This window comes from Marmota flaviventris, chromosome 1 (assembly GCF_047511675.1).
Source record: "Marmota flaviventris isolate mMarFla1 chromosome 1, mMarFla1.hap1, whole genome shotgun sequence".
NCBI lineage: Eukaryota > Metazoa > Chordata > Mammalia > Rodentia > Sciuridae > Marmota > Marmota flaviventris.
The window spans coordinates 39,591,877-39,617,947 of record NC_092498.1 but is presented as its reverse complement, the minus strand read 5'-3'; the positions used below and the strand labels follow the sequence as shown (position 1 = coordinate 39,617,947).

General features: G+C 33.4%; 1 protein-coding gene across 1 annotated transcript in view; it reads left to right on the top strand.

Annotated features, from left to right (window-relative positions):
- Positions 1-22,143, top strand: part of Thsd7a (thrombospondin type 1 domain containing 7A) — a 395,278-nt gene extending 373,135 nt beyond the window's left edge. The window contains exons 19-28 of the mRNA XM_027926470.2: positions 323-438; positions 3,955-4,072; positions 4,323-4,468; positions 4,888-5,062; positions 9,944-10,117; positions 15,363-15,458; positions 18,188-18,270; positions 18,595-18,805; positions 21,268-21,355; positions 22,059-22,143. Of these exons, the coding sequence (XP_027782271.2) occupies positions 323-438; positions 3,955-4,072; positions 4,323-4,468; positions 4,888-5,062; positions 9,944-10,117; positions 15,363-15,458; positions 18,188-18,270; positions 18,595-18,805; positions 21,268-21,355; positions 22,059-22,143 (1,292 nt within the window). The remainder of the gene's footprint in view (positions 1-322; positions 439-3,954; positions 4,073-4,322; positions 4,469-4,887; positions 5,063-9,943; positions 10,118-15,362; positions 15,459-18,187; positions 18,271-18,594; positions 18,806-21,267; positions 21,356-22,058) is intronic.
- The last annotated feature ends 3,928 nt before the right edge of the window (positions 22,144-26,071 follow it).

Genomic DNA, 26,071 nt, shown 5'->3' with positions numbered 1-26,071 from the left:
AAAAAAAAAAAAACATTTTTAAGTGACATTGATCAGTAGGCCAAAGGCATTTTTACAACATCAAACCAAACGGCTAGCTATCAAGATTGTCAAGTAGACATCTGCCTTGAAGAATAATCCCCGCAGCAATGTGCAACCCCAGCAATTCCATTTGACTCCTGATATGTGCAAAGCTGGGACCCATATGCTCTGCATGTGGCATGATTGATTGTGGAGCTTAGGAGGCAGTTGTGAATTAAGTATGGGATTCAGGTCATCAGAGTTTCATTTGAAATCTGTTTCATGCATAGCCTTCTGTTCTGATGGGCTTCTTTCCTTTCAGACTGGAGTACATGTCATCTGAGTGAGAAGGCAGTTTGTGGAAATGGCATTAAAACAAGGATGTTGGATTGTGTTCGAAGTGATGGCAAGTCAGTTGACCTGAAATATTGCGAAGAGGTGGGTGGATGCTGTGTTTGATCTTTGCAAGTAAATTTCTCCCTGATAATTTCAATTCATTTTGAGCCTAGTGACCTGTGCTCCAGGCAGCTCATTGCCAACAGATGTTTATCTGTACTATTCACAAGCTGTTTAGTACCCTCTTGAAAAGAGACAGTATCCAACACTAGTGATTTTCACATATAATTTCCTGGGTTTTGTTCTGTTTGGAGCCCAAAGGTATGCTAATTAGCCTATTCTGAAAGAAATGCTTGGGAAACAATAAGTAATCAAGGTGAATAAAGGCAATTAATCTTAATCAGACTACTCATCATCTTTTGTAATTTGATGTGAATTTTGTGTACTGCCTGGGACACCTGCCAAGATCCATCATTTATTCTCTCTGTTGTTAAACATTGATCCCATGTGGTTTGGCAGCAGATTTTGATATTAGGATCTAATACCCAGCTGTGAGAGTCCAAGTTCTCAGATCTGGATAAGTGAGTTTGAAATTCAAACAAAGAAATGGGGTCTGCTATTACTGTCTTTCAGGTATAGAGAATTTTAACTGTAGGTTCTCTTAATTGATGGAAAATAATGTCATCATTGCTAGGGATAACATTCTGAAATGTGAGGAAATAACAGTTGTTGACCTCTCTTAGTCCTGTTCTAATTTTTTTTTCCAATTTCCACACCAAAGAGGCAATCGCATTTCGAACAAGTTTGACTCCTCTGCCTCTGAGGTCCTATGGGTCAAGCTCAAGGCAAAACCAGCAGGAGCCTCAGTAGATCTGAGATAGGAGGAGCTTGTAACCTCATTAAGAGCTCAGCAGACTGGCTCACCACAGACTTCTGTCTGCACTTTATTATAAATCCGTAGTAAGTTGTTCCAATTCCCAAGGGGGAAAAAATGGATAGAAATACTTGCATCCATTTAATTTCTTTATCATGTGCACCTACCTTAACTTACTTACATCTCTGCCCATGAAGCAGAACTCTCAAATGTGCTGAAACACCAAGCTGTTTAGATAATAAACATTTTTTCACATACTCTTACAACATAACTTGGGCTATTCATACCTTAGATTCAAATAATTTGAATTTCAAATTGAAATCATTTCAGTTTTGATACTAATAATGTAGAAGCATCATAAACATTATAAAAAGAACATTGTTGTGAATGAAGATTATTATAGTTATATAATGGCTGGAGAGCTCTCTGCATTCTACCTCTAGTTGATTAATATGGCCTGATTTGCAAATGTACCCAGAGATGCTCTCCTGGATCAGAATGTAATATAAAATGAATAGCTCTTGACAGATTTTTGAAAACTGAACTCAAATCTCACAAGACCAATTTTAAACTATTTCATCTGACTAAAGGATAGAGGTATAAATAGGATCCTTGTTTTCTAAAGTGAAATACGAGTAAAAATCTATGAAATAACTAATTATTTTAGAGCCAAGATTAAGTGAAAATATTATATTTGAATGCTGAAGTGACAATTAGGGATTTAAAATCCTAACATTCCGCCAAACACTGTCTTCACTGCTCCTCTCTGTGGCAATTAGATTTAACAGCTTACATCCCATTTTATTCATCCCTGTTGGATGCAGTAGTCTCCAAGAAAAACTGGGCCATTTGTGTGAACAATGGGCAGATTGCCTACCTACTAATTCATGTGCAAACCCTACATTCAGTGCAACAGCAGTGGGTAATGCTTACTGCTTCTCTAATGGCCACAGAGAAAGGTGTTATTACTGCCCAACAAAGAGGAAAATTAGGGTTCAACACACCTAGCATTTATGTGTGTGTGTGTGAGAGATTTACTCATCTTATACCTAGTAACCAGTTTCTCATTTCCTATTCTTTGAACCCTGGGTAGATTTATTTCAATTTACTTAGGCTTATATGTTTACATAGACAGATGGATAGATGATTGATAGAATGTAGGTAGGTAGATAAAGAAGAGATTAAAAAGACACAATACTCAGCCATAAAAAAGAATGACTTTATGACTTTTGCCAGTAAATGGATGGATCTGAAGACTATCAGGCTAAGTGAAATAAGCCTGTCCCCAAACACCAAAGGTTAAATGTTCTTTCTGATATGTAATAATGCACAAGAGGGGAGAGGAATAGAAGTTCAGTGGATGAGACAAAGGGTAATGAAGGAAAGGGAAAGGAATAGGAATAATAAAGATGGTGGAATGAATTGGACATAACTCTCCTAGGTTCATGTACGGATACACCACCAGTGACTTTATGAAGCTTAAACTAGGAAATATAGTAAAAGTTTTCATCCCAGACACTCAGCTCTATCAGCTATTTTTAGTGTAAAATACAAAAGAAGTACCTACCAAGGGGTGTAGTACACCAAGCATGGATCTAATCCTTTCTCATTGTATAACTTAGGGTTAAGAGCTAGACTGAAATATAGCATGTTTCAGAAAATTTTCTTTTGCTATCTTCTTTGACTGTTTAAAGTTAAAAAAAAAAAATAGAAACTTCTCTTTCATGCAGAAATAAAAAAAGGTCTTGAAAAATTTCAAGAATTACCAATTAAAATATTTTTACTCTCCTACCAAACTTAAATTTTCCTATTTCAATTCTACTTTTGACTTTAGACTTTTTGAATGTTGGAATATACAGGAGATAAACTTAAAGCCTCTTCTTTATATTTTTAAAGTAGAATTTGGAAATGATAAGTAACAGAACTCAAATGCCAATAAATTGTACAATGTTATTATCTGATGAGAGGTTTAACACCAAAATAACTGAATCATGCCAGTTAGTTCATGAGATCAGTTTTAGAAGAGAGAAACTTTTTTTAAGTGGATATTAAACATTTAGAATCAATAAGTTCTAAGGACCTTCATTTCTCTATGGAAAAAGGTAGCTTACTTAAGAACTGATTTTTTTTTTTTGTACTGGGAATTGAACTCTAGGACTGTAAGAATGCTGGATAGATGCTCTAAAATTGAGCTATTGGGATCTGAGTCCCCAAACTGATATTTCATATTATCTCAATACATTATATCATTAGTTATGAATGGCAATTTATCTTTAAAGTATTTTCCTTTTGCTTTTCAGTTTAACATGTACATGTAAAAATATAAATAATAATATCCTGAATATATAATTATAGATCCAGATATTGATCATATTCTTGGTTTTTAAATAGAAAGTAATTATGTTTACACTTACTTGTTCCTAATTTAGAAAAATTCAACCAATTATGATTAAATGCACTTTTCTTCATTGCCTATTGAAAATGTTCTCACATACATAATACAAAAAATATAGTCATTGGTCCCCTCCATTCATCCTTGACTTCCACTCTCCTGGGTTGAACCATTTTATACTTTTATAATTTGGATATTTGTCTTCCAGATATCTTGTTGTTCTATTATGAAGCATGCTTGTTCTCCCTTCTCTTCCTCTCCTCCTTCTCCTTTCTCACTTGCTTCCCCCACCGACAATAGGCTGTGGCCATGTCTCTGTGTCAGTACAAATGGATCTACCTCTCTTTTTCAGCTTGCCCTGGAGAAGCACTGGCAGATGAACACATCCTGCATGGTGGAATGCCCTGTGAACTGTCAGCTTTCAGACTGGTCTCCTTGGTCAGAATGTTCTCAAACATGTGGCCTCACAGGTTTGTTGGTATTGCAGTTAGCATTAGACTAGTGGTCAAGGTATACAAAAACAAAATGTCCCTCTTGCTTTAAGTCATATCAGATAATCTTCAGAAAGGTTGGATTGGTTGTCTTTCTTTTCAAAACATACAAGACTTGCTTGTTCCTAGATCTCAGGGAGAAGCCTGTGGGATACCTTCTCCCAGTAAGGTATTATGCTTGCACAATTCTACATGCAACTAAAGTTGCATTGCTTTGTATTTCTTACAGGAAAAATGATCCGAAGACGAACAGTGACCCAGCCCTTTCAGGGTGATGGAAGACCATGCCCTTCCCTGATGGAACAGTCCAAGCCTTGCCCAGTGAAGCCCTGCTATCGGTGGCAATACGGCCAGTGGTCCCCATGCCAAGTGCAGGTATAAAATCTCAAGAAATTGTATGAAAGTGTGTATTCTTCATCTGCAGAAATTTGGTTTCAGAAGTATTCTTCAAACCTTACAGATTGCAGGTTTCATCTTAATGATGTTAGTTACTTTGACATTTTATAATCATTTAAGAACTTTTGATAACCAACACTCCCTGTCCTGTACTTTCAAAATCATGTGGAGACTGATTCATTTTAATGAGAATGTATTTGCCTGTCTTTGGCTGTAAAACAAAATAAATGTTCAGAGTATTGCTTTATAGCTTGTGCCCTGGAAGGCTTCTTCCCTAGGGTTTCAAATGCTTCTCTAAGTATTCATAAATCAAAATAAATGATGCAGAGATGACTATAAAGGATGAGTTCTCTAATGAATTATTTTTCTTTTTGTAATTAGTTCTTTCTCCATTCCAGGAGGCCCAGTGTGGAGAAGGGACCAGAACAAGGAACATTTCTTGTGTAGTGAGCGATGGGTCATCTGATGACTTCGGCAAAGTGGTAGATGAGGAATTCTGTGCTGACATTGAACCCATTGTAGATGGTAGTAAAAAAATGATTCTGGAGGAAACCTGTACCCAGCCTTGCCCAGGTAACAATAGCAGAACAAAATTCATATTTGGATGGTTTCTTTCCAGGATGAGGGTCAAGACAGGGTTGCATATATAAGATAAGATGTGCCAGTAGTATAATTCAATAATACCTAAGAGCCAGACACTGCTGCTGTGGGCAAATTGGGGCATGCCTCATTCCTGATTGTAGGGTGAAGTCCAGTCTTCCATGTGGCTTCTCTAAATACCCCTGTGGAGTTTTAGCAGGGGATGGTAACTAAGGTCTAAGGCCTATGCTTAACAGGGAAAGCATGAAATAAAAGTTGAGAAAATAAGGATTAAACATATCTATTTGGGATTTACAGGAGGAGAGAATAGAGAGTGAAGGAGAGGCAATGTTGGAAGACAAAATGGCTAATGAAAGATTTAAATCCTCATAATGAAAGCTTATTTTGAGTCCTGGGTGGAATCAACAACAATTCAGACCTCCTTATGCTGTAGTTAAAACATAAATTGCAGAAAAATAGAGAATCAGTAAGGATTCAAAAGGAAAAAAAATGCAGTTTCCTTGATACTGGAAAGCAAAATAAGATTATGGAAGAAAATATTGAATTGCTTCATTCAGATTCAATGTTAGACAATGGTTGCATGATATAAAATGTTGTAAAGCAAATAGCATAGTTGTGTACTGAATAGCATAAGAAAAAAAATGAAAGGCAAGATGAGCTCATCTTTAGGAATTTGGGCTTGATGAAGAGTGCTGCAGTCTGGCTGGGCACAAAATCACGAGCCACTCACAGCCTTGTAGATTCAAACAGCAATTCCTTATTCCCGAACTCACACCGGCACTCTACAATCACGTTCTGGGGAAGGGCAAAATCCACACACTCCACCGGGCTCTGAATCCCAAATACTCTCTGAATCCCGCGAGAACTCAACAGGAACTCAAGGAGCAGGGCGCCTGAGGCAGCAGGATATGCCCTATTCCCCCGCAGGGTACACCTTAAACCTGGAACCGCCCTGGTCCTTGAGCAAGGTCACCTTACATGCAATGTCACTGCAAATGACCTGGGTCATGCCATGAGTCATACCTACTTGGCAATGGCTCTCAGCAGAAGAGAATTGTTCAGGATATTTTAGGTCAGAATATGCTAGTAAAGCCATCTTTGGGAAAGATATTGAGGCAACAGTTTCTGAGCAGACTAGAAATGAATTACCTATATTTTATTCTCTAATGGAAACTTTTTATTCTTCTGATTTTCTTATAAGAATATATATTTGTACGAAAAAATTGTTCTTTAAAAAAATAAAATAAGTATTTGGCAAAAAAATAGTGGTTGGGCATAAAACATTTTCTATATAAAAAGATAAATTATGGTAATTTTAAAAGAAAACTTATCTTTAAATTTTTTTTTAATTGAGGTGGGGTTCCTAAAAACTGGAAACAGTGACAATGTTAGATACTCATGCATTTATTCAATTTACTCATTTTTTAGTAAGTAAATTATTTGAGATGACAATAATGGTAGTATATTACTCATTATTATCACAATGTGATTAACTGAATAAAACTGAACAGGGTAGAAAATGAAATAGCCCAATACTTAGAACTATGCATTAGACTCTGAGGTCATTCAACTGTTGTAATGATCTTTGCCCACACAAATATTTTCATTTATTTCAGGTTAGAAAATAAAATAATAATTTTGTTTGAGTTACAAAATCTAAAGAGCAACTTCTATTTAATGAACAGAAAATTTCAGTTATTAAAAATAAATAAATTGGGCTGGGGATGTGGCTCAAGTGGTAACGTGCTCACCTGGCATGCGCGGGGCACTGGGTTCAGTCCTCAGCACCACCTAAAAATAAAATAAAGATGTTGTGTCCACCGAAAACTAAAAAATAAATATTAAAAAATTCTCTCTTTCTCTCTCTCTCTCTCTCTCTCTCTCTCTCTCTCTCTTTCAAAAAATAAGTAAATAAATAAATTCTAGCAGTCTGCTGTACAACACTGTGCCTATAGTTAACAATACTATATGGTGCCCTTAAATTTGTGTTAAGATAGATGTCATGTAAAATGTTCTCACAGTTAAGAATGGTTAAATAAAGTCTGACTTTCTAGAGCACAGCAAGGTGTTGCTTCTTGATATGCCCACACTTGGATATACCTTTTGCTCTTGTAGAAATTCCCCTGTTCCATTTCCTGTCCCTGAAGCTGTCCTTATCTCAACCAAGATCTCACTCACAATCAAACATAATATCATTGTGCTTCACAGAAGACCAACACTGAGGCTGTGGCTGAGGGTGAGGGCTCTGTAGCAGGGCCACCGACTGAATCTTTGAAGTTCGATGGGCTGGATGACCATATAGTCAACAAAAAGTGACCAAGGTTGAAAGGTGGAAGTCCTATCAATTCCAAAACCAAAATGTCCAGCATTCGTAAGAGGATTATTGTGAAATCTGCCTTATTGTGCTGAACTGGCATCTTCACCGGGGTGTGCAACAAGCTGTGGAGACTCACCACATATTTCCATGGCTTCCCACAGCACAATCACCACTCATTTGACTTTTACACGTCAGGTGTAATTGCAGGCCAGGGAATGGACTTGTGGTTGCGATAAAGGGGAGACAAGCAATCCCATGCTCACAGAGCTCACCTTCTAATGGAAAAAAAGTTCCTAATAGTGACACAAATAAACATATGATTATAATCTGTGGCAAATTATATGAAAGGAAACTACAGGATCCTATGATAACATAGAACAGAGCAAACATACCATTTTAACTAAAGTAATCACAATCCAGAAGATGACTGCTCTTATAAATTGCAATCTGTTCACTCAAATTCCTTTCTTGCTAGTTTTCTCTAAAGATGGCATTTGAAAGCTAGTGCTATGTGAACTATTTAAACAGTATAATACTGAATTAGCAAATATATTTCATGCATTTCATTGTCATATCTTTAGCAGGTGTGTTTTAATTTTATTATTGTATCAATAATTTCCATGTTCAAAATAGAAAAGTATGTCCAGTAGAAGAGAATGCCTCACTCTCATCTGCTATTATTAAATATTTGGCTCTTGATATGGGTTATTTGGAGATGATAATTACATAATCCAATCTACTGTTAAAACATTTATTGAGGATCTTCTTAAGGTATATTTTCATGTAGTTTGCAGTCTCTAAGATGAAATTATGCTTTATCTATAGAAAGAGTTTTTTTTTAAATTTAAACCTTAGAAGTTTTTCCTGCATAATTAAAAATCGAGGAACCCAAATGTGCATTTCCTAGGGGTATTTCTAAAACGTTCTTAGACTACTTTAAAATTGTTTCTAGTTTCTTTTTCCTTAGCATTTCTAAAATTTACTTGACTTTTTGTACTTTAGGAGTACTGATAATGTTCTCTAATAAAGATCTACAACAAATTACTCTTCTGTAATACATTTATCTTTTGGTCAATAATTCATGTATTTTTAGGATTTCTTAATCATGACATAAGAAGTTTTTCCATTAATCAGATCTCCAGGTAACTTTGTTCTAATCTTAGTTATCTATAGTATAATATAAGGAAATATGAAGTAGTCATATTTTATAGCTGGAATAATTAAAGTGATATGAAGCCCCTCTGGATTTGTGTCTGTCATAAATAACTGTATATTCTAAAGACTATCACCAAGCCATCATCCTGAAGAATGGATGGGAATATGAGGAAGGCATATTTTATTAAATCTTCCCTATTCCCAAAATGGTAAAAGATTTTTAATACATGGATACTATGACTGAGCAATTCCGCTCTTATTTATATGTCCAATAGAAATACATACATTTATACACACACACACACACACACATACACACACACAAACACACACACATACACATATATACACATATACATATGTGTATGTGTTCATCAAAGGCTTTCACTAAAATATTTATGACAGCATTATTTATAATGGGAAAAATTTATGACTCCCCACATGCTAATCTATAGTAGCATAGATATCTAAATCAGGTATATGCACATAATGGAACAAAGTATAGCAGTAAAAACAAAAAAACAAATTAGAACCGCATAAATATGTGGTTGATCTTACAAATACAAATGAGTAAAAGAAGCCAAACACATAAAATAGTACATAATGGCATGACTTTATACATGACATGACAGGCATTCTGAGACTCTGGGAATGCTCTGTTCCTTGATTAATATTGATCACATGCATATGTAATCAATTGTGAAAATTCAGCTATCTGTGCATTCATGATCTCTGATAATTTTGCGTATATTACTTATTGTTCTTCAATAGATATTTGAAAAAAGAGGAGGGTAAAACCAATTAAAGACGTAGATCAGAGAAAGAGTATACATCATTTCCACAGCTATAGCTGCTCAATTTGCTGTCTTGTCTCAACCTCTCTGGGAAGAAGTATAGATAAAATAGTCATAGACTGTTTTAGACTGCTTAGACTGTTTTCAGTAATAAACTGTACACCCCTTTGAAATTATTAACACCTAGAAGCCAAGTTCTATGTGTCAGTGATTTAAATAAACTCCTTCATAATGATAATGACAAGAGTGATGGTAGGTTTTAACCAAATATTTGTTCTATTAGGAGATGATCATAGTGGTCAAGTTCCTTCAAACCTAGTTTCTATTTTATATCATTAAGCAACAAATAGTTCCATAATAGTCACTCTGAAAATGACAATATTTATACAAACTCAAAATTACATGTAAAGTTACAACTATTAGATGCTTATCCATCATATAAATATTATATATGACTAGTATACCTACAAACATTGCCATGTGGGGTTAGAATTAAATGATTAAAAAACTTTTAAAAATAAAAAAATGATCATCAGGCAGGCTATTTTTTATATGTGTAAGTGAAAACTATAAACCTGTATTTTACAGGTGACTGTTACTTGAAGGACTGGTCTCCATGGAGCCTGTGTCAGCTGACCTGTGTGAATGGTGAAGACCTAGGCTTTGGTGGAATACAGGTCCGATCCAGAGCAGTGATTATACAAGAACTGGAGAATCAACATCTGTGCCCAGAGCAGATGTTAGAAACAAAATCATGTGATGGTAAGTGCTGCAATTAATAAAGCCTAATTATTTTAGTTCTGTGTTGATAAGCAAAAGCATAAGATAAAGAGTTTTCTCTTAAGTAAGAAAATTGGCTGTGATTACCCTTAAGACTGAGAAATAAATGAAGAGTAAGATTCTGAATTATAAAGATTTAGAGAAAGGAAAAATCCTGTCTCCCTAATTAATGTGAAATATCATAAAAATTCTTCCCAGATTTAGAGCTAAAGAAGGCTAAGATAATACAAAACATATTGTTTTTACACTTATAATAATGATCATTCATGAATCCAACAATATCTTTCCATTTACTTAAATCAAATGACAAAATTAAAGAAAAATTATAAATTTATAGCTAATGAGAGATGTAACTATTTTCTCAGAAATTAATAAATCAAATTGTTGATCAGATGTTAATTTTAATATAATTTGACATAGAATATATAAGTACCTATTACTTTATGTGTCTATGTATGTTTATATATACACAAATAGAATAACTCACTTCATGTTGGCAATACATGACATATTCTGACATATTCAAGAATCACAAAGCATTAAAATATCATGAAAGCAAAAGAATTGTAATCTAGAGGAGAATGTGATGCTCAGCAACTGTTTTATTCCTACTTATGTCCTGAAACAATTTAAAAATATAACAAAAAAGCAAGTAGGGTTCAAAATATCATTGTTACATTAAAAGTTGAAGGAGAAAGCTTAGAAGTGTTCTTGGATAAGAACACTCAAAATGAAAAACAAATGAGCAAGATGATATAAACCAAGGATTAGATAAAATTACCTACCCTGTCTCTTTAATCTTCCTATTTTACCAATCAGATAAGATACTTCATCTACTTAAAACAGGGTAAATAGAGAAGTAGAACAAGCTAAGGGTCTACAATAAATTGAACAACTCTCAAGGCAAGAAAAAAAAATTGTTTATGCCCAATTACAGTACAATAAAATTAGAAATCAATAGCACAATAATTGGACAAGAAATCTCTTTATATACACCAAAGGTAAAACCTGAAAACCACACTTTTAGGGTATTATATGTCAAACATGTGAGATGCACCAAAGTACGTAGAGAACTTACAGCCTTAAATGCTGACCTAGGAGAAGGAAAAGCTAAAAATACACAAGGTTTCGACTCAAGAAGTTTCATTTTTAAAAAGGAAATAAAATTCAACCAACACAAGTACAAATATAATGAGATACAAAACAAACAAAAAATAATTCACAAATCCAATAGCTTGATTCTGACCAAGTTAACAAAGTAGATCACCTCAGGATAAATCAATAAGGAAAAAAAAAAAAAGCAAAGTTATACTACTGCAAATAGAAAAGAGCTTAGAAAATCTTATTCTATAAATAGTTTTTGCTAATGAATGTAAAACTTAAATGAAAATAACTTACAATGTTATAATTTATCAAGAGCAATAAAAAGGCTACACTATGAAATCTATAATTATTAAAAATTTAAATATATCAAATATATACTCGTACGTACTCACAATCTAAAACTTTAATAGGTTTAATTATAAATTTTACCAAAATATAAAGAAATAGAGAATGTTAACTCTTATTTGAAATCTAAAGTACATAAAATCAAATCAAGTGGGGAAAACAAGTAAAATTTCCCTAACTGCTAAGATAGTGTAATTTTTACAGTAAAACCAGTCAATGAAATAAACTACCAATGAAAATAAATGTCTAAATCATAAAATAAAATATTAGTTAACCAAATCATAATGTATTTAATAGATAATTAACATCATGACAAATTATAATTAATTCTGTAAATACAAAGATACATAAATATTAGAAACACCTACTAATATAATTCTACTCATTAACAGAAACAAATAGGGTATTATTTTTTAATGCTTACTGGAAAACTATATAATTCAATAATTTACAATAAAAACTTTTAAACCAAACTTGAACTAGAAGAAAAAATTTTCCATATTCAAGGTAATTTATAAACATTGCAGAACAAGGTCATTCTGTAAATAGAAGTGACTGCAGATGTCCTCAATCGCTAGTTCTTGCTATCATGCCAGGAAGATCTAAGACAGGTTACTCAGAGTAACACACATGAGTTTATGAGAAGAGATAGGAAAAGAGAAAAGGGGAACTCACTCAAGGGAAAGAGTGGGTCCTCTCAGGAGAGGGATGGTGCACCCCTCAGGTCCAATCGTATTTGGGTTTCCAGGGAAGTTTCCAGAAAGCCCTACTCAGGTCTACCTTTTGGCTTTTGACTGACAAGATCACCTAGGACTTCTGAGTTCCCACTATGAATGGTCTTACCCCATGGAGGGGAGATTTTACCATTATAATGGCATGCTAAGGATCCAAGGTAACTCTGGAGTCACTTTGACTCATGCTACCATGCTGACCAGTCCTATATGAAACTCATTCTTATAGGTTTTATGGTTAAGGGAATTTAGTAATAATTAATTATTATTATTAATAATAATAATTCTGTCTCCTGGAGTCTTGGAATGTAGTCTGTGTAAAGGTCTCAACATTTTATTTTTTCCCCCAGCCCTGCTTTACAGTAACTCATGTTCTTCATATAGACAGGGAGGAGCCTTTGAGGCCTGTTTTTCTTATGCAAATAACAGGTTGTTTGGTGAGGAATGTAGCATATCCTATTGATTAAAGCCACCCAGAGCAGCAGGTAAATTGCTTTGTAAAAGAAAACATGGTAGGGGTCAGCACAGTAGGCCTAATTTATACAATTATCCCTTTAACCTCTTGTTCCCATCACTCATGTCTGTCTGTTACTTATCAATAAATAAGTATTTGGAAGTAAGAGAGTTCAGGAACATTATATGTTTTAAAAACAGATATACAAGCTAGGAACGGTGGCACATGTCTGTAATCCCAAGCAGATCCAGAGGCTGACACAGGAGGATCAGAGTTCAAAGCCAGCCTCAGCAAAAGTGAAGTGCTAAGAAACTCAGTGAGACCCTGTCTCTAAATAAAATACAAAATAGGACTGGGGATGTGGCTCAGTGGTTGAGCACCCTTGAGTTCAAACCTCAGTACCCTCTCCCCCAAAAAATAGATATAGAAATAATTAATCTTTCTTTAATCTATAAGACCCAGTTACAAGTTTTAGCCAGAAAAATTATGTTAATAATATAAGTAAAACTATAAGTAGAAATAAATTAACAAGATGATGTAATATATGTATAAAATTATAAAATCTGATCGAAAGGCATAAATTAGAACTAAAACATTGGTGAAATAGACCATTTTATGGATAAAAAGTTTCAATATCACAACATCAATTTTACATAAATGTACCTATAAATTCCATGCTATTTGAACACATTGTTACAGTAACCCAATAAATGGATCCTAAAATTAATTTGGAGAGGTTAAAGACTAAAAAGAGCACAGAATTTTATTTAGAAGAGAAAGTAGGAGATCAAGGGACTTACATAGCTTATGTCAAGGTTTACTCCAAAGCATTGACAGTTAAACAAAGTGATTGCTTAGAAATAAAACAATCACATTAGTGGAACAGGATAGAGAATCTCAGAAATGGATGTTTACATGTAAGAAAGAGGCAGACTGAAAGTCAATGGACAAGCAGTGGGTGAATAGTGTTGCCAGAATTTGTTATCCATAAAATATTTTTAAACTATATTTAGCACACATAATATAAAAACTGTATTCCAAATAAATTTTAGACCTTAAGATAAAGATCAATGCTGCAAAACATTTAAAGAAAATATGGAAAATATTTTTATTAACTCAAAATCAAGAAGGGTTTTTTTAAATATGACACTAAAAGCACAGCCAAAATTGAAAAAGATTAAAAATTAAATTGTAATTTAAATCTTCTACATAGTAAAATAGATCATAAACAAGGTAACAGGATGAGCCAAACAGGAAAAAATATATTGAGGCCAATTAATTGAAAGGATTAATGTCTAGGACAGCAATTCTAAAACTTTTGGATCCATAAGAATTTATAGTCTTAAAATTGTTCAGGGTTTCAAAGAGCTTTTCTGTTATTAATCATATAGATAATCATCCATGGTTCCTGAGCCAGACTTTGAGAATCACTATTTTAGAATAAAGAATTCCCTTAATTTAATAAGTAAAGACATAGATGTCACTAGATGAAAAAAATAACAATAGCTGCAAGATATAAATAAACAATTTCCATTACAGGAAATCCAAATGCCCCCAAATTTTTTATAACTATTTAGTAGCCTTAGTAATAAAAAAAAAATTCAATTAAAAATGATAAAATATGTTTTCATATGTAAGGGCTAACAAAAATTTTTAAATATAGTATTATAACTGTTTGTGACTGTTTGCAACAGTAGTAATTATTATCTATTATCTGTGGGTACATAAATGTTCACCTTTTGGAGGAAAAAATGAACAATATTTAATAAAGTTTCAGCTGTCCATACAGTGATATTCATAAATTTCCCTTCTAGATATTATCTTAAAGAAGCATCAGTAGACTTGAATAAGGTTATCAAGGCATTTAAAACAACCTAATAGAGGAAGCAGAAGAATAAATTGTAGTATTTAGTACAATGGAATTTACAATAACAATTAAAATAGTTGACCAATTTACATTAAAAAAATCACAGAACTATATAATCTATAACATTGACCAATAAGTTTTAGGATTATATATAGAACACAGAAATTGTAAAACTTCATAAAATATATCATTTTGGGGAATATATATGAACATATATAGTTAAGAAAAAAATAAAAGCATGCCACAGTCATAACTATACTTTGGAAGAGAGTGCACTGCTAAGACAGGGAGACATGGGACTAGGAAGGAATGTAATAGGACATCAAGTTTATATCATTTATTCATTGACAAGCAAAGTAAAACTTAAGCAAACCTGACTAAATGGCATATTTATTGGAATTACATGATAGGTAACTGAATATTTTTTAGTTATTTTACATGCCTGTCTGTATATTTGATATTCCATGATACTTTAAAAGCAAACCATAAAATTAAATTACAAAGTGGTATGATAGCAGGCATGTAATTTTAGTTGAGATTTAGGTGCATAACTACATTGATACAATATTTACAGGGCAACTTCCAGACAATAAATTGACATTTGACTCTTCAGAAATGGACTTCTTATCCCTTTTCAACTGTTCATAAAAATTTTGTTAGCCCTCTGTCACCACGATTGTTCTGGGCAATAGAATACTCCTGTCAATGTTTACTGTGTCCCTGCAGATGGACAGTGCTATGAGTATAAATGGATGGCCAGTGCGTGGAAGGGCTCTTCCCGAACAGTCTGGTGTCAAAGGTCAGACGGTGTAAATGTAACAGGTAAACCTCCAATTTCTCTTTGCCTTTAAAAGTATTCTTATAACACAAATGTAATTGATTAAAGAAATTAAGAAGGATACAAGAATAATCTTTCAGTTTCCAACACATGGCTGAGATTAGTACGCCTCAACTCTATACATATGTGGTACCAATGACAAATTATTTTACTTCATGATGTTTCATATTCTCTCCCACTGATAGATAGCCCTTTTTGATATTACTGCTAGAACTTATTTAATTAAAATACTATCTAATTCTAATAAATTATTTATATAAGTATTTTCAGATTTATTTTACAAGCATTTTATATATTAATAATTTACTACTTAAAAAAAAACATTTTTGTACTATTTGTACTTGTGCATCTAATATAAATGCAGACCAAAAATACTATCAGGGGAGCATGATTATACGAATCCACATACTTGCTTGAATTCAGATATCTGTCACTTTTAACTTTTTACTAATTAGTAGTCAAGACCTGCTGATAAATCTGGAACCCAGAGCATCTGAAAATCCTCTTTAGTGTTCCCACCCCCAAATTATTATACTTCTAAAGAAGAAAGCCTAAAGAAATTATTTTAATTGTATTTTGATCTAAGTATACCTCCAAAGAACTACCCTAAGCTGCAGATACTAAAAGGTTCTTTGTATGAGCTCAGGAAATTTGAGGGATCCCAAGGACCCATTAAAAGGGAAAAAAAACTTTGGTGCTAGATACATAGTGAATCACACTGCGAATTTCCTAAGAAACAATGAAGTTTGGAACCAGATTCAACCTCAGACATGTGAACCCAAAAATCTAATGTCTCTCCTTAAACCATTTCTTTTCATAGATCTAATATACAGGAAGCTCCATAGCATAGCAGCAGCAGTATTGAAAATAAACTGCTCAGGGCTCCTGTTGACTGGCTTCTATTGTTTTGACCCTCCTCGTGCATTTGGATGCCTCAGAGTAATGTCCATTTATAAATTTAACTTTAATATATATGGTAAGATAATAGGAGCAGGGATCAATATGCTTCTTGAAAAGCATCAATTTTATATTGAATTTTAAATTACCCAGATTTATTGAAACCTAATTACTTATTTCCTCCCTGTGAAAACTAGAACAGCATGTCAAATTGCTTTCTTGATTTTTCACATGAGAAAGCTATATCAGGAAACCCTTGACAATAGCATCTCCCAGTGGACACATGTATAAGAAAGAAAAGACACTTTACTAGAAAACTCTTGGCTTTTTCCACAGGGTTGTTTTAGAGGAGAAAAATCTGCCCAAACCCCATTAGAAGAAGGGTACGATGAAAAGAGCACTAGATAGGGGAGCATAGGCTTTCTGAACCAGAAGGTGTACAAAGGTCACCCACTCAACTCAGAGATTGGAAATTAAGGTCTACATTCTTCTTCAAACTATTCTAAGGGAATTTAACATCTTCGCCAGAGGGTCCTGTTAGTTTGCATTTTTTCCAATATGGATGCAAATATTTGTCTACCCTTTTATTATATGTAAGAAGCTCTTTTCCCACTGCATTTGGGACTATTTCCCCAAAGCAGAGTAAAGTCAACCTTTAAAGTCTTTTTTATAGAAATCATATTTTAATTTCTTTTCAATGCAATAGTGTCCAATGTATTTCTTTTTTTTTTTTTCTAATGCAGTCCAGTACCAAAAAGCCAAAGTGCAAATAATTTGTGATAAACTCTATGTACATTCTTCTTCCATCTTTTAGGAGAGATAAGATTCTTTATGAAAGCTATACAAGCCTGTAAAGTACATTACCTATCTGGGTCAATTGCTTTAATTTAAAAATTGTCCCTATAAAAACTTGAGATACTTCTTTCCTTTTCTTCATGTGTTTAATGATAATAACTTACATGGCCACTTAACTCCAATTGCCTTGCAATTGCTAACTGTGTGTTCATAACAATTTTTCCATGAATATTTTGTATTTGTAATGCAGAAAGACAAAGCATTAACAATAGACACCTTTGATTAAATCCAGAGGGTCATCAATTCCATAAATAAAGAAAAATTTGCTTGGCTAAAATTCTATTAAAATGAACAAATATAATTTAAAACTATGGGTTCCTTCCTGTTGACCAATTATTATTTACTTCATACATCTATTCCCATCTTTAATACATCACAACAGGCACAGCTGGTACTGTGCTAGAAAACAAAGAAGAGTAAATTGGTACAATATCAAGTTAAGGAAATAATACACATAAAGATGCCCCCCATACCCTACAATAAGAGAAGTAATGATTTTTCTCAAAATGAAATATGCATTATCAAAAATACATTTATGTGGTAGTCACATAATTTAAAGAGTTATTTCAAGGGACTTAAAAATATTATTTCAAATAGCCAAGAAAGAATTTGAACTTTAAAAGAAAATTAAATTTGCTTTTCAATTGTTGAGCTTGGCTTCAGGAACTATTGACAGAAGGAGGTTGTGTGCCACTAGTATTTTCAAGAGAGCAGCTATAAAATCATCTTTTTGACAAACATATTGAATAGCTACTAAGTGCCAGACCCTGTCCTCCCAGAGTGAGTAAAAAGGGCTTCAAGTTGTTAAATAAAGTGATAAAGATCAACCCAATATTTCATGGAGAGAAAAATCCTAGGTATTCCCAAATGGTTCAAAATTCAAAGACAAGTCTATAACAACAGTATTTTTTTATCTTAGCAAGAAATGCTATTTGCTAAAATATGATTTTTGGTCCTGCAGGGGGCTGCTTGGTGGTGAGCCAGCCTGATGCTGATAGGTCTTGTAACCCCCCGTGCACTCAGCCTCATTCATACTGCAGTGAGGTATGTGTGAATTCATGAAGATGCACAAGTTGCCTCCATCCTTTATCACCCTTCTATGTAGTTCCTCCCCAAAACATGTCTTAAGATACAAAAATTCTATTTTTAGACCGCTTTTTTAAAGCAATGTAAATAATTCTGAATGTGCCTACTTTTAGAATAACTTTATTTAAACCCCAAAAGTAGAGATGTTTAAATGTAATTAAGACAGAAATTACATTGTGAAATCTCTCAAACAATCCTTCTTTGAAATTCTCCAAGTACAGTTTGTTGTGCTTTCAAAGATTCTCTTGCATGCCTAGTAGAACTCTTCTTGTTCTCCTGCAGACAAAGGCATGCCGCTGTGAAGAGGGGTACACTGAGGTCATGTCTTCTAACAGCACACTCGAGCAATGCACACTTATCCCTGTGGTGGTGATACCCACCATGGAGGACAAGAGAGGAGATGTGAAAACCAGTCGGGCAGTACATCCAACCCAGCCCTCCAGTAACCCAGCAGGACGGGGCAGGACCTGGTTTCTGCAGCCATTTGGGCCAGGTGAAATGAGTAGACAGTGATGATTCAGAATATTTTATTTAGACATTTAGCCAGTGGCAAAGGATTTTTTTTTAATAAGCAAATATTTTCACATGAGTTATTATTGTTTCATCTAAACATGAGCTATTATTATTTCATTTATTCTGATATTCATTTTATTTATTCTGATATGACCATCTAGTCACTTATCTTTTTATTTTATTATATGTGAAGCCACTTATGCCCAAAGTTTACAGAAATGAAATTACTTTCTTCTGAGAAAAATTTTAGGATTGATATTACTCATTTCAATCCTAGTCCTGAAGTTACAAGTATAATTAGTTGTATACTGAGATACAGTGATGAAAATATGAATTAGGAAAAAGTATACTGTCATTCAGAATTGTGACAAATAATAGTATATAGACATTTGAGAATTTTCTATTTGATCACAAAGAATTAATACTTAGGACCTTAACTAGGAACTTGAGTAATGCAGTCTTCTGCCAGGGGCACTTGGTAGCCAACAATTTATATCAGCCCTAAAAGTTGTCATATTCAAAAATCTCAGAATCTGTACTAGCACCAGATACACCGGAGTAGGGGTGGAGCCTTCCTTTCTTTATGACTGACCAGACCATTTTCATATTAAATAGATAGCTCTTAACATCTCTCTTAATGGACTTGAAGCCTACACAGGTAAAAGCTTGAAGGCCTGCTGAAGTGGTATAAAGTGCTACTCCTCCTACTCTGCACATTTTCTTTCCCCGTTTGGATTCAATCACACACTCAGCCCTGGAACTAACCTGGTGCTTGAAAATGTCCCACAAGCGTTATATTAAGATCAGGCCACTTTTTCTCACAACCTAAAGGTATCACTAGTTCATAACTAAAGGAAATCTCCAGGCACAGCCAGGCATAGTCTACTTTATAGCTCTATTAGGAACATGAGAAAAGGAAGAAAGGAATTTGCGTAGCTGTTTCCAATCAGTTAAGTCAAAATACCTTCTCCTATTGAAGAATTAGTATTAAAGTATTTTAAATATTTGTGATTAATTTTATCTACACTATTCCTGTTTAAATTAGGTTTTTAGCCAAAAATACAGCTTATTTTGCAAAACTGACTTGTCTGTGTAAGTTTAGTAAACTCTTCTCTCAGTGTTCATGATGTGGACTAGCAGATGACCATAAGTAATCTTGACTTTCAAGTGAATCTTCTCACATTAAAACCACGCTTTTAAAAAGGGAAAATATTAATAAATATTAAAGAATATTACTGTAATTATTTTAAATTTAATATATCATTTCCCAAAAAAATAAGAATTTTAATATATTTAAAAGGTGCATATCTTGGAAAGTAGCAGAAATTCTTTGCTTTATGAAAAACCCAAATACTTGTTGAAAAATTTTCAGGGCAGAGGAACCCAATAGTGGAAACGCTCTTTTGATTCTATACTCAGCTGAAATTTTTTTTTTTTTGAAAAATCTTTAGGATTGAAACGAAACAATATTTAGAATATTAATTGGGATTTTTTTTCTGCAAATGACCCTCTAAGTTGGTCCAGCTCCAGGCCAGAAACATTGTACATTATGCATTTGCTTCTGAAGCCTTACAACTATTGAATAAACTAGAGTCTCCATGGGGTCAATTTGCCCAATCTATAATTTTAACATTAATATCATATATTTAATTATACACATGCAACAGAAAATACGTTGATGTTGGGATCAAATTAAGTTAGGCAACATCATTAATAGCATCTTGTGTTTGAAGTTTATTCAGAGCATAGAACTGAGAAGTTCAAAGAGAATACGACCAGAAAAATAAATTAGAAAAGATCCTGTCATGCCTAATTCCATATAATAGAAAAGGAAGCAGTAAAATTTAGAAATACTTTTATGTTATTCAAAATGGATTCTTTGCAAATGATATTTGTCAAATCAATTTTAAAACATACTGTAGATGCAGACAAGACAGATAATTAATCACAAAAAAATGTTAAATATATTCACTTTCATCTGTAACTAAAACATTAAAATGACAGAGTTAGTGTTCAAATACCTGTGTGTATCAACTGTAGATTGTGGAACTTTCTTAAAATTGGACGACTTTTAATCTTTTCTTATAAGTGTCATTCTCAAAATTCGTAGGAAATCATAGGACAGTGTCTATGTAAATAGCACATACATTGAATCTGAAGTAAAAGTCAGCTAAAAAGCAGCAGAAGTTTAGACATATAAACCTTACATCTGAATACAAATACTATTTGCTACTTTTCAATTCAATTTCATTGCTAATTTATCTTTAACAAAGCAGCATCTAACTCATAATACAGATTTACAATAATCAATAACTGTGCTGAAGCACTAATTCATTTTGAGTTTTGAATTGGTCATATGTGATTGGTCATTGGTCATAGTTAAAGACTGTCATATGTATTCCAGACCAATGTAAATTAATGCCTAATATCCATTCCTCTTAGATGGGAGACTAAGGACCTGGGTTTACGGTGTAGCCGCTGGGGCATTTGTGTTACTCATCTTTATTGTCTCCATGATTTATCTAGCTTGGTGAGTGTTTAAATGTTTAAAAATTTAATGTCTCTATTTCAAAGAAAACACTTTTAGTTGCCTATAACTCTGGAAAAAAAACTAATGCCTGAAATAAGTATACTGTATTTATTCACTGTTCACATAAAATTCTAAATAAATAAGACTTTAGTCTTAAAAATCTAAAAAAATCTGGGCCATGTAAGTCTCTTGAGATAAATCAGAATTGTTTTAGATCATCTTTTCAAGTTTGCTACCTTGTAAGTATACCAAGAAAGATGCTTTATATGGACTGTGGTGAATTATACATTTTTATATTGAATTACTACTGGAGAAAGATGTTATGGTAATACATAATCTTATTCAATCATCTTGGCAAACATGTATCATTTATAAATTGTACATTATTTATAAAGTTTTGTGGCCAAGTACAGATGATTATACTATAATCTTGCTTCTGTTGTTTGTACTAAAGGACACAAGGATAATTTGTCTTTTAGAGGATAGTAAAATACTTGAAACTTATTTAACATTTTTTCCAAAACACAAAACTGTGAAATTTAGAGACCAGAACGCCAAATTCTAAGGTTGAATTTAGTATGGCAGGAAAGTGGGCAATTTAGGTTGATCAATTCATTTTGCTTATTTTTAAAATATAAGATGATAAAAATTACAATTGAAGATTGATATTTTCTTTCTCCCAATTTTAATGAATTTCTTACAGCAAAAAGCCAAAGAAACCCCAAAGAAGGCAAAACAACCGACTGAAACCTTTAACCTTAGCTTATGATGGAGATGCAGACATGTAACACTTAACTTTCCTGGCAACAACCAGTTTTGGCTTTCTGACCTTGTTGTAGATATCCAGAGGCTGCAGCAACATTATCCAAACTCTGTGGATTATAATTCACTTTAACTTAAAATAAAAGAAAATGAAAATGAAAATCATGCTGCCACTGAGCTATTCAAGATAGCACCACTAACATATAAGCCAACAACATTCAGAATTCTAGAAGTTTGTCATCTTTTATGTCATCTTTTCTGAAATCTACCAATTGAAAAACCACTTTCATTTCTAAAATATAGTGGTAAAATTGGCCATTGGATGCCTGACACAAGGCTGTTTGCAATGATAGCCCACAGAACATTCTAGCATGAAGAGTTTGTAACAAGACCTCTACAATACTACAGTAAAGCATAACAACATATATACTCAATTGATTGACACACATTGTAATGTCATATTATATACTTGTCAATAAGCAACTTTAACAGTGAAGAAGAGAAAAGTTCCAAGCTAAACAGAAAATCCATTGAATAAGTTCAGCATCTTCCTGGTTTGATGGTTGCTTTTATTGACCTGCATTTCAGAGACAGAGACTCTTTTATAAGACTCACTCTTGGCTCTCTCCAATGTACGAATGCTGGACATGTACTAGTATCTTAGAAGAAAGAGTCCTCAAGTTCAGTATTTTATAGTGGTTATTGTCTGGAAAGCTAAATTGCTTGTGTTGATACATTTCTACTTTCCCTGATTTTCAAACTGGTTGCCTGCATCTTTTTTGCTTATGGAAGGCACATTTTTGCACTATATTAGTGCAGCATGATAGACACTTACTTAACCAATATGCCATAGAAACTGCCTCTTTTCATATGGGATGAAGACATCTTTGCCAAGAGTGTCATGGAGACTTCTGCAAGTTCTTGTATCCTGAAGAGAGTAAAGTTCAATTTGGATGGCAACAGGATGGATTCAGCGGTTACCTGCTGTATACACTGTTCCTTGGCTCTGCAGCCATTGTAAAACTGACAACATAGTGGTATCTTAAGCCCATTAACCCCCCAAAAGGTGGATCCCTCTAGTTGGTTTGTAATTGTTCTTTGAAGGCTCTTTATGACTAGATTTTTATATTTGTTATCTTTGTTACAAAAAGAAAAGAAAAGAAAAAAAGAAACTGCTTGTCTTTTTAATTTCAGGAAGATGGAGAAGAAGGTAATCTCATCAATGATTTTTGTAACTAAAAGAAATCAAAAGTATGTGTTGATTTTTCTTTCTCCCTGATTTGCTCTCTCGGTTTCAGAGTGAAGGACTGTCTTGTAGGCAGTATGTCAAAATCCATAGTCTTTTGTCTTTCTTACTAGTAAAATTTGAACCAGTCTTTTATTGTAGAATTTCAAAACCTAAACTTTAAAAAATATATATATTAAAAATCTAGACCAAGGGCGGCAACCCTTTTCTATAAAGGATCAGACAGTAATTATTTTCAGCCCGGTCTTCATTGCAGTTTCTCAACTCTGACATTGTATAATGTTGCCAGAGATGACACAAAAGAAGAAAAAGGATGAATATGGCTGTTTTCCAGAAAAACACTTTTTAAAAGCAGCCAGCACACCACATTTACAGATTCTAGTTTGCCGACAACCACTCCAGATGGTTTTAAGTCTAACTCTCCGTTGCATCTTTAGTTTTCATTCATTTATGCTCTGTCACCAGTGTTTAATTTCAAAGGTGAAAATTCAGGCATTAAACTTACATTGCACTAGAAGTAGTTATATTTGTCACAGATATAGCTCTGAGATTGCACAGTGGAACAGTTTCTAACTTAGGAGAACTCCGTTTTATGAAAAGAAAGCTTGAATGGTGACCTTAAAAAGCAGCACTGTTTTTTAGGCAATATTGACCGTAACAACCTTTGGGATCAGGGAGAATGTTAGGTTTTCATGTCTTTTAAAAATTGTAAGCAAGTTATTTCATCTTAAACATAGTCATGTAGCTATAAAAGTGCTTGGGATTATAAAGCATTTTCCCCTCACATAGTATACAGTGGATTTTGATCTCCCCCTGCTGTCCACTAGAGTATTTGCAAAGATTACAAAAGAGATTAGAATGTCCCCCAAATGAAAATATTTCTACATATTGCAATAGGAACTGTTGTAAGCATTCATTCTTTATCCAATATTCACTATATTAAGCAATGGAAATATTTCAAAGATAACAGGTAGTCAGTAAGATAAGAAATTTTATTTTAAACCAAGGACTCAACCATGGAAAAACATAAAAACAAAGTCCATTTTATCTTTTTTAATGGAAGAGAAAGAAGTAATATTGTTATTCTAAAATGGTGAGGGTCAATATATATACTCAGGAGGCTTCCAGATAATACTCAAATTGATCTCTTTGGTAAAATGTACTCCATTCATCCAAAATGGTTGAGAAAAAAATCTATTAAAATTACTTGAAAAATTGCAAAAGTCTTATGAAATGTATGCAACACCTAGTAATTTTGAAAAGGGGAATAGAATAAAATACTGTTCCTACAAAAGCTGTACTTAAGATATTATAAAATGTAATTTATTCAAAAGACAAATCAGTATTATCCTGCCTAGGTTGTAAGAAATAAATGAATTAAGAGATCAAAAATTATAAAGTGTTATAAAAATATAAGACATTATATCCCAAAATTGATGACATCTCACAGCACTATATATGTGGAAGACATTAGGTGCTATGTGAACCAATGCCAGGGAACATACTAGATGCTTATTGTTAATATAAATTAATACTAGATGGCCTCTTATGACGTGAAAAAAAGGGAAGATAATTATTTGGCCAGTTTGAACAAGTGGAGATTATCATATTTATGTTTGTTTTGTTTTTTGGCATGAGTTCATAATGAGTTAAATACTAGAAATTCATCAAAACCTTATTCTTTGTGCTCATTCTAAGAATTTAGGAGGTGAACATGGTAAATTGTCTACTAACACTTTTGCCTTGACAAAATGCTCTGAGCCCAAAAAGGTTTAGAGATACTGTTCTATAAGCATGAAGATCTGCTTGGTTTAAAAAAAAAAAGAAAAGAAAAATATTGTTATATGATTATGTTGGACTATTTCAGTAGAAACCATGTAGAAGTGGCATACTTATCTCTCTTGAAAGGGACTGATTTGCTTATTTATCAATACCTCATTCAGTTCATTGACTATAATCCTAATTTCAAAGCCTTTTTGAGGACACTACAGTGGAGCTTAAGCTACTAAAGGGAGCGCATAAAAGCATGTCTCAATTACTTATAACTAAGCACAATTTACATATAAGAAATATTTATTGAATTATTACATGTAAAACACTCTGCTAGGCACCATGAAAAACTAATAATGGCTTTTGGAAACATAGGTACCTAAGACATTCAGAAGAAGGAAAAGAAGCTTAAGGAGTAACAATAGAGCTTGAACACATTGTCCTTTACTCTGGATTTGCTTATAGATGTGGTTAGTATTTTTCTATATGTAATGTGACTTAGGACACGCTATCAAAAGCTTAATGTTTTTCCTCCTCCACCCCAGATAGATGGAAATGGTCATTGTGACTTAATCAGAAACCTGTAAAGTTCCTGGCCATTCAAAGATGAAGTCATTTCTTACATGAAGCCAGTGGCAACTCTCACATATTTATTTACCTCCTCCAACTTTGGTCCTTTATGATCTTCTCTTCCTGGTATCTCTCTACATTTCTCTCTTATCAATGACTGATCTTGTCTGTGTCCCTCAGAAGCACCTTCCACTGACCATGCTCAGTACTTTATTTAAAAAAAAAAAAGTAGAGAACACTTATATTTCCTTCCTGTTGGAATCAAAGTGTCACTTAGAGTGTGAGCATCTTGGTTAAACAGAATGCACTGGTCAAAGAAGTGAGAAAAGGGCAAGGAAAGCTGTGGAGGATGTGCAAAAGAAAAAAAA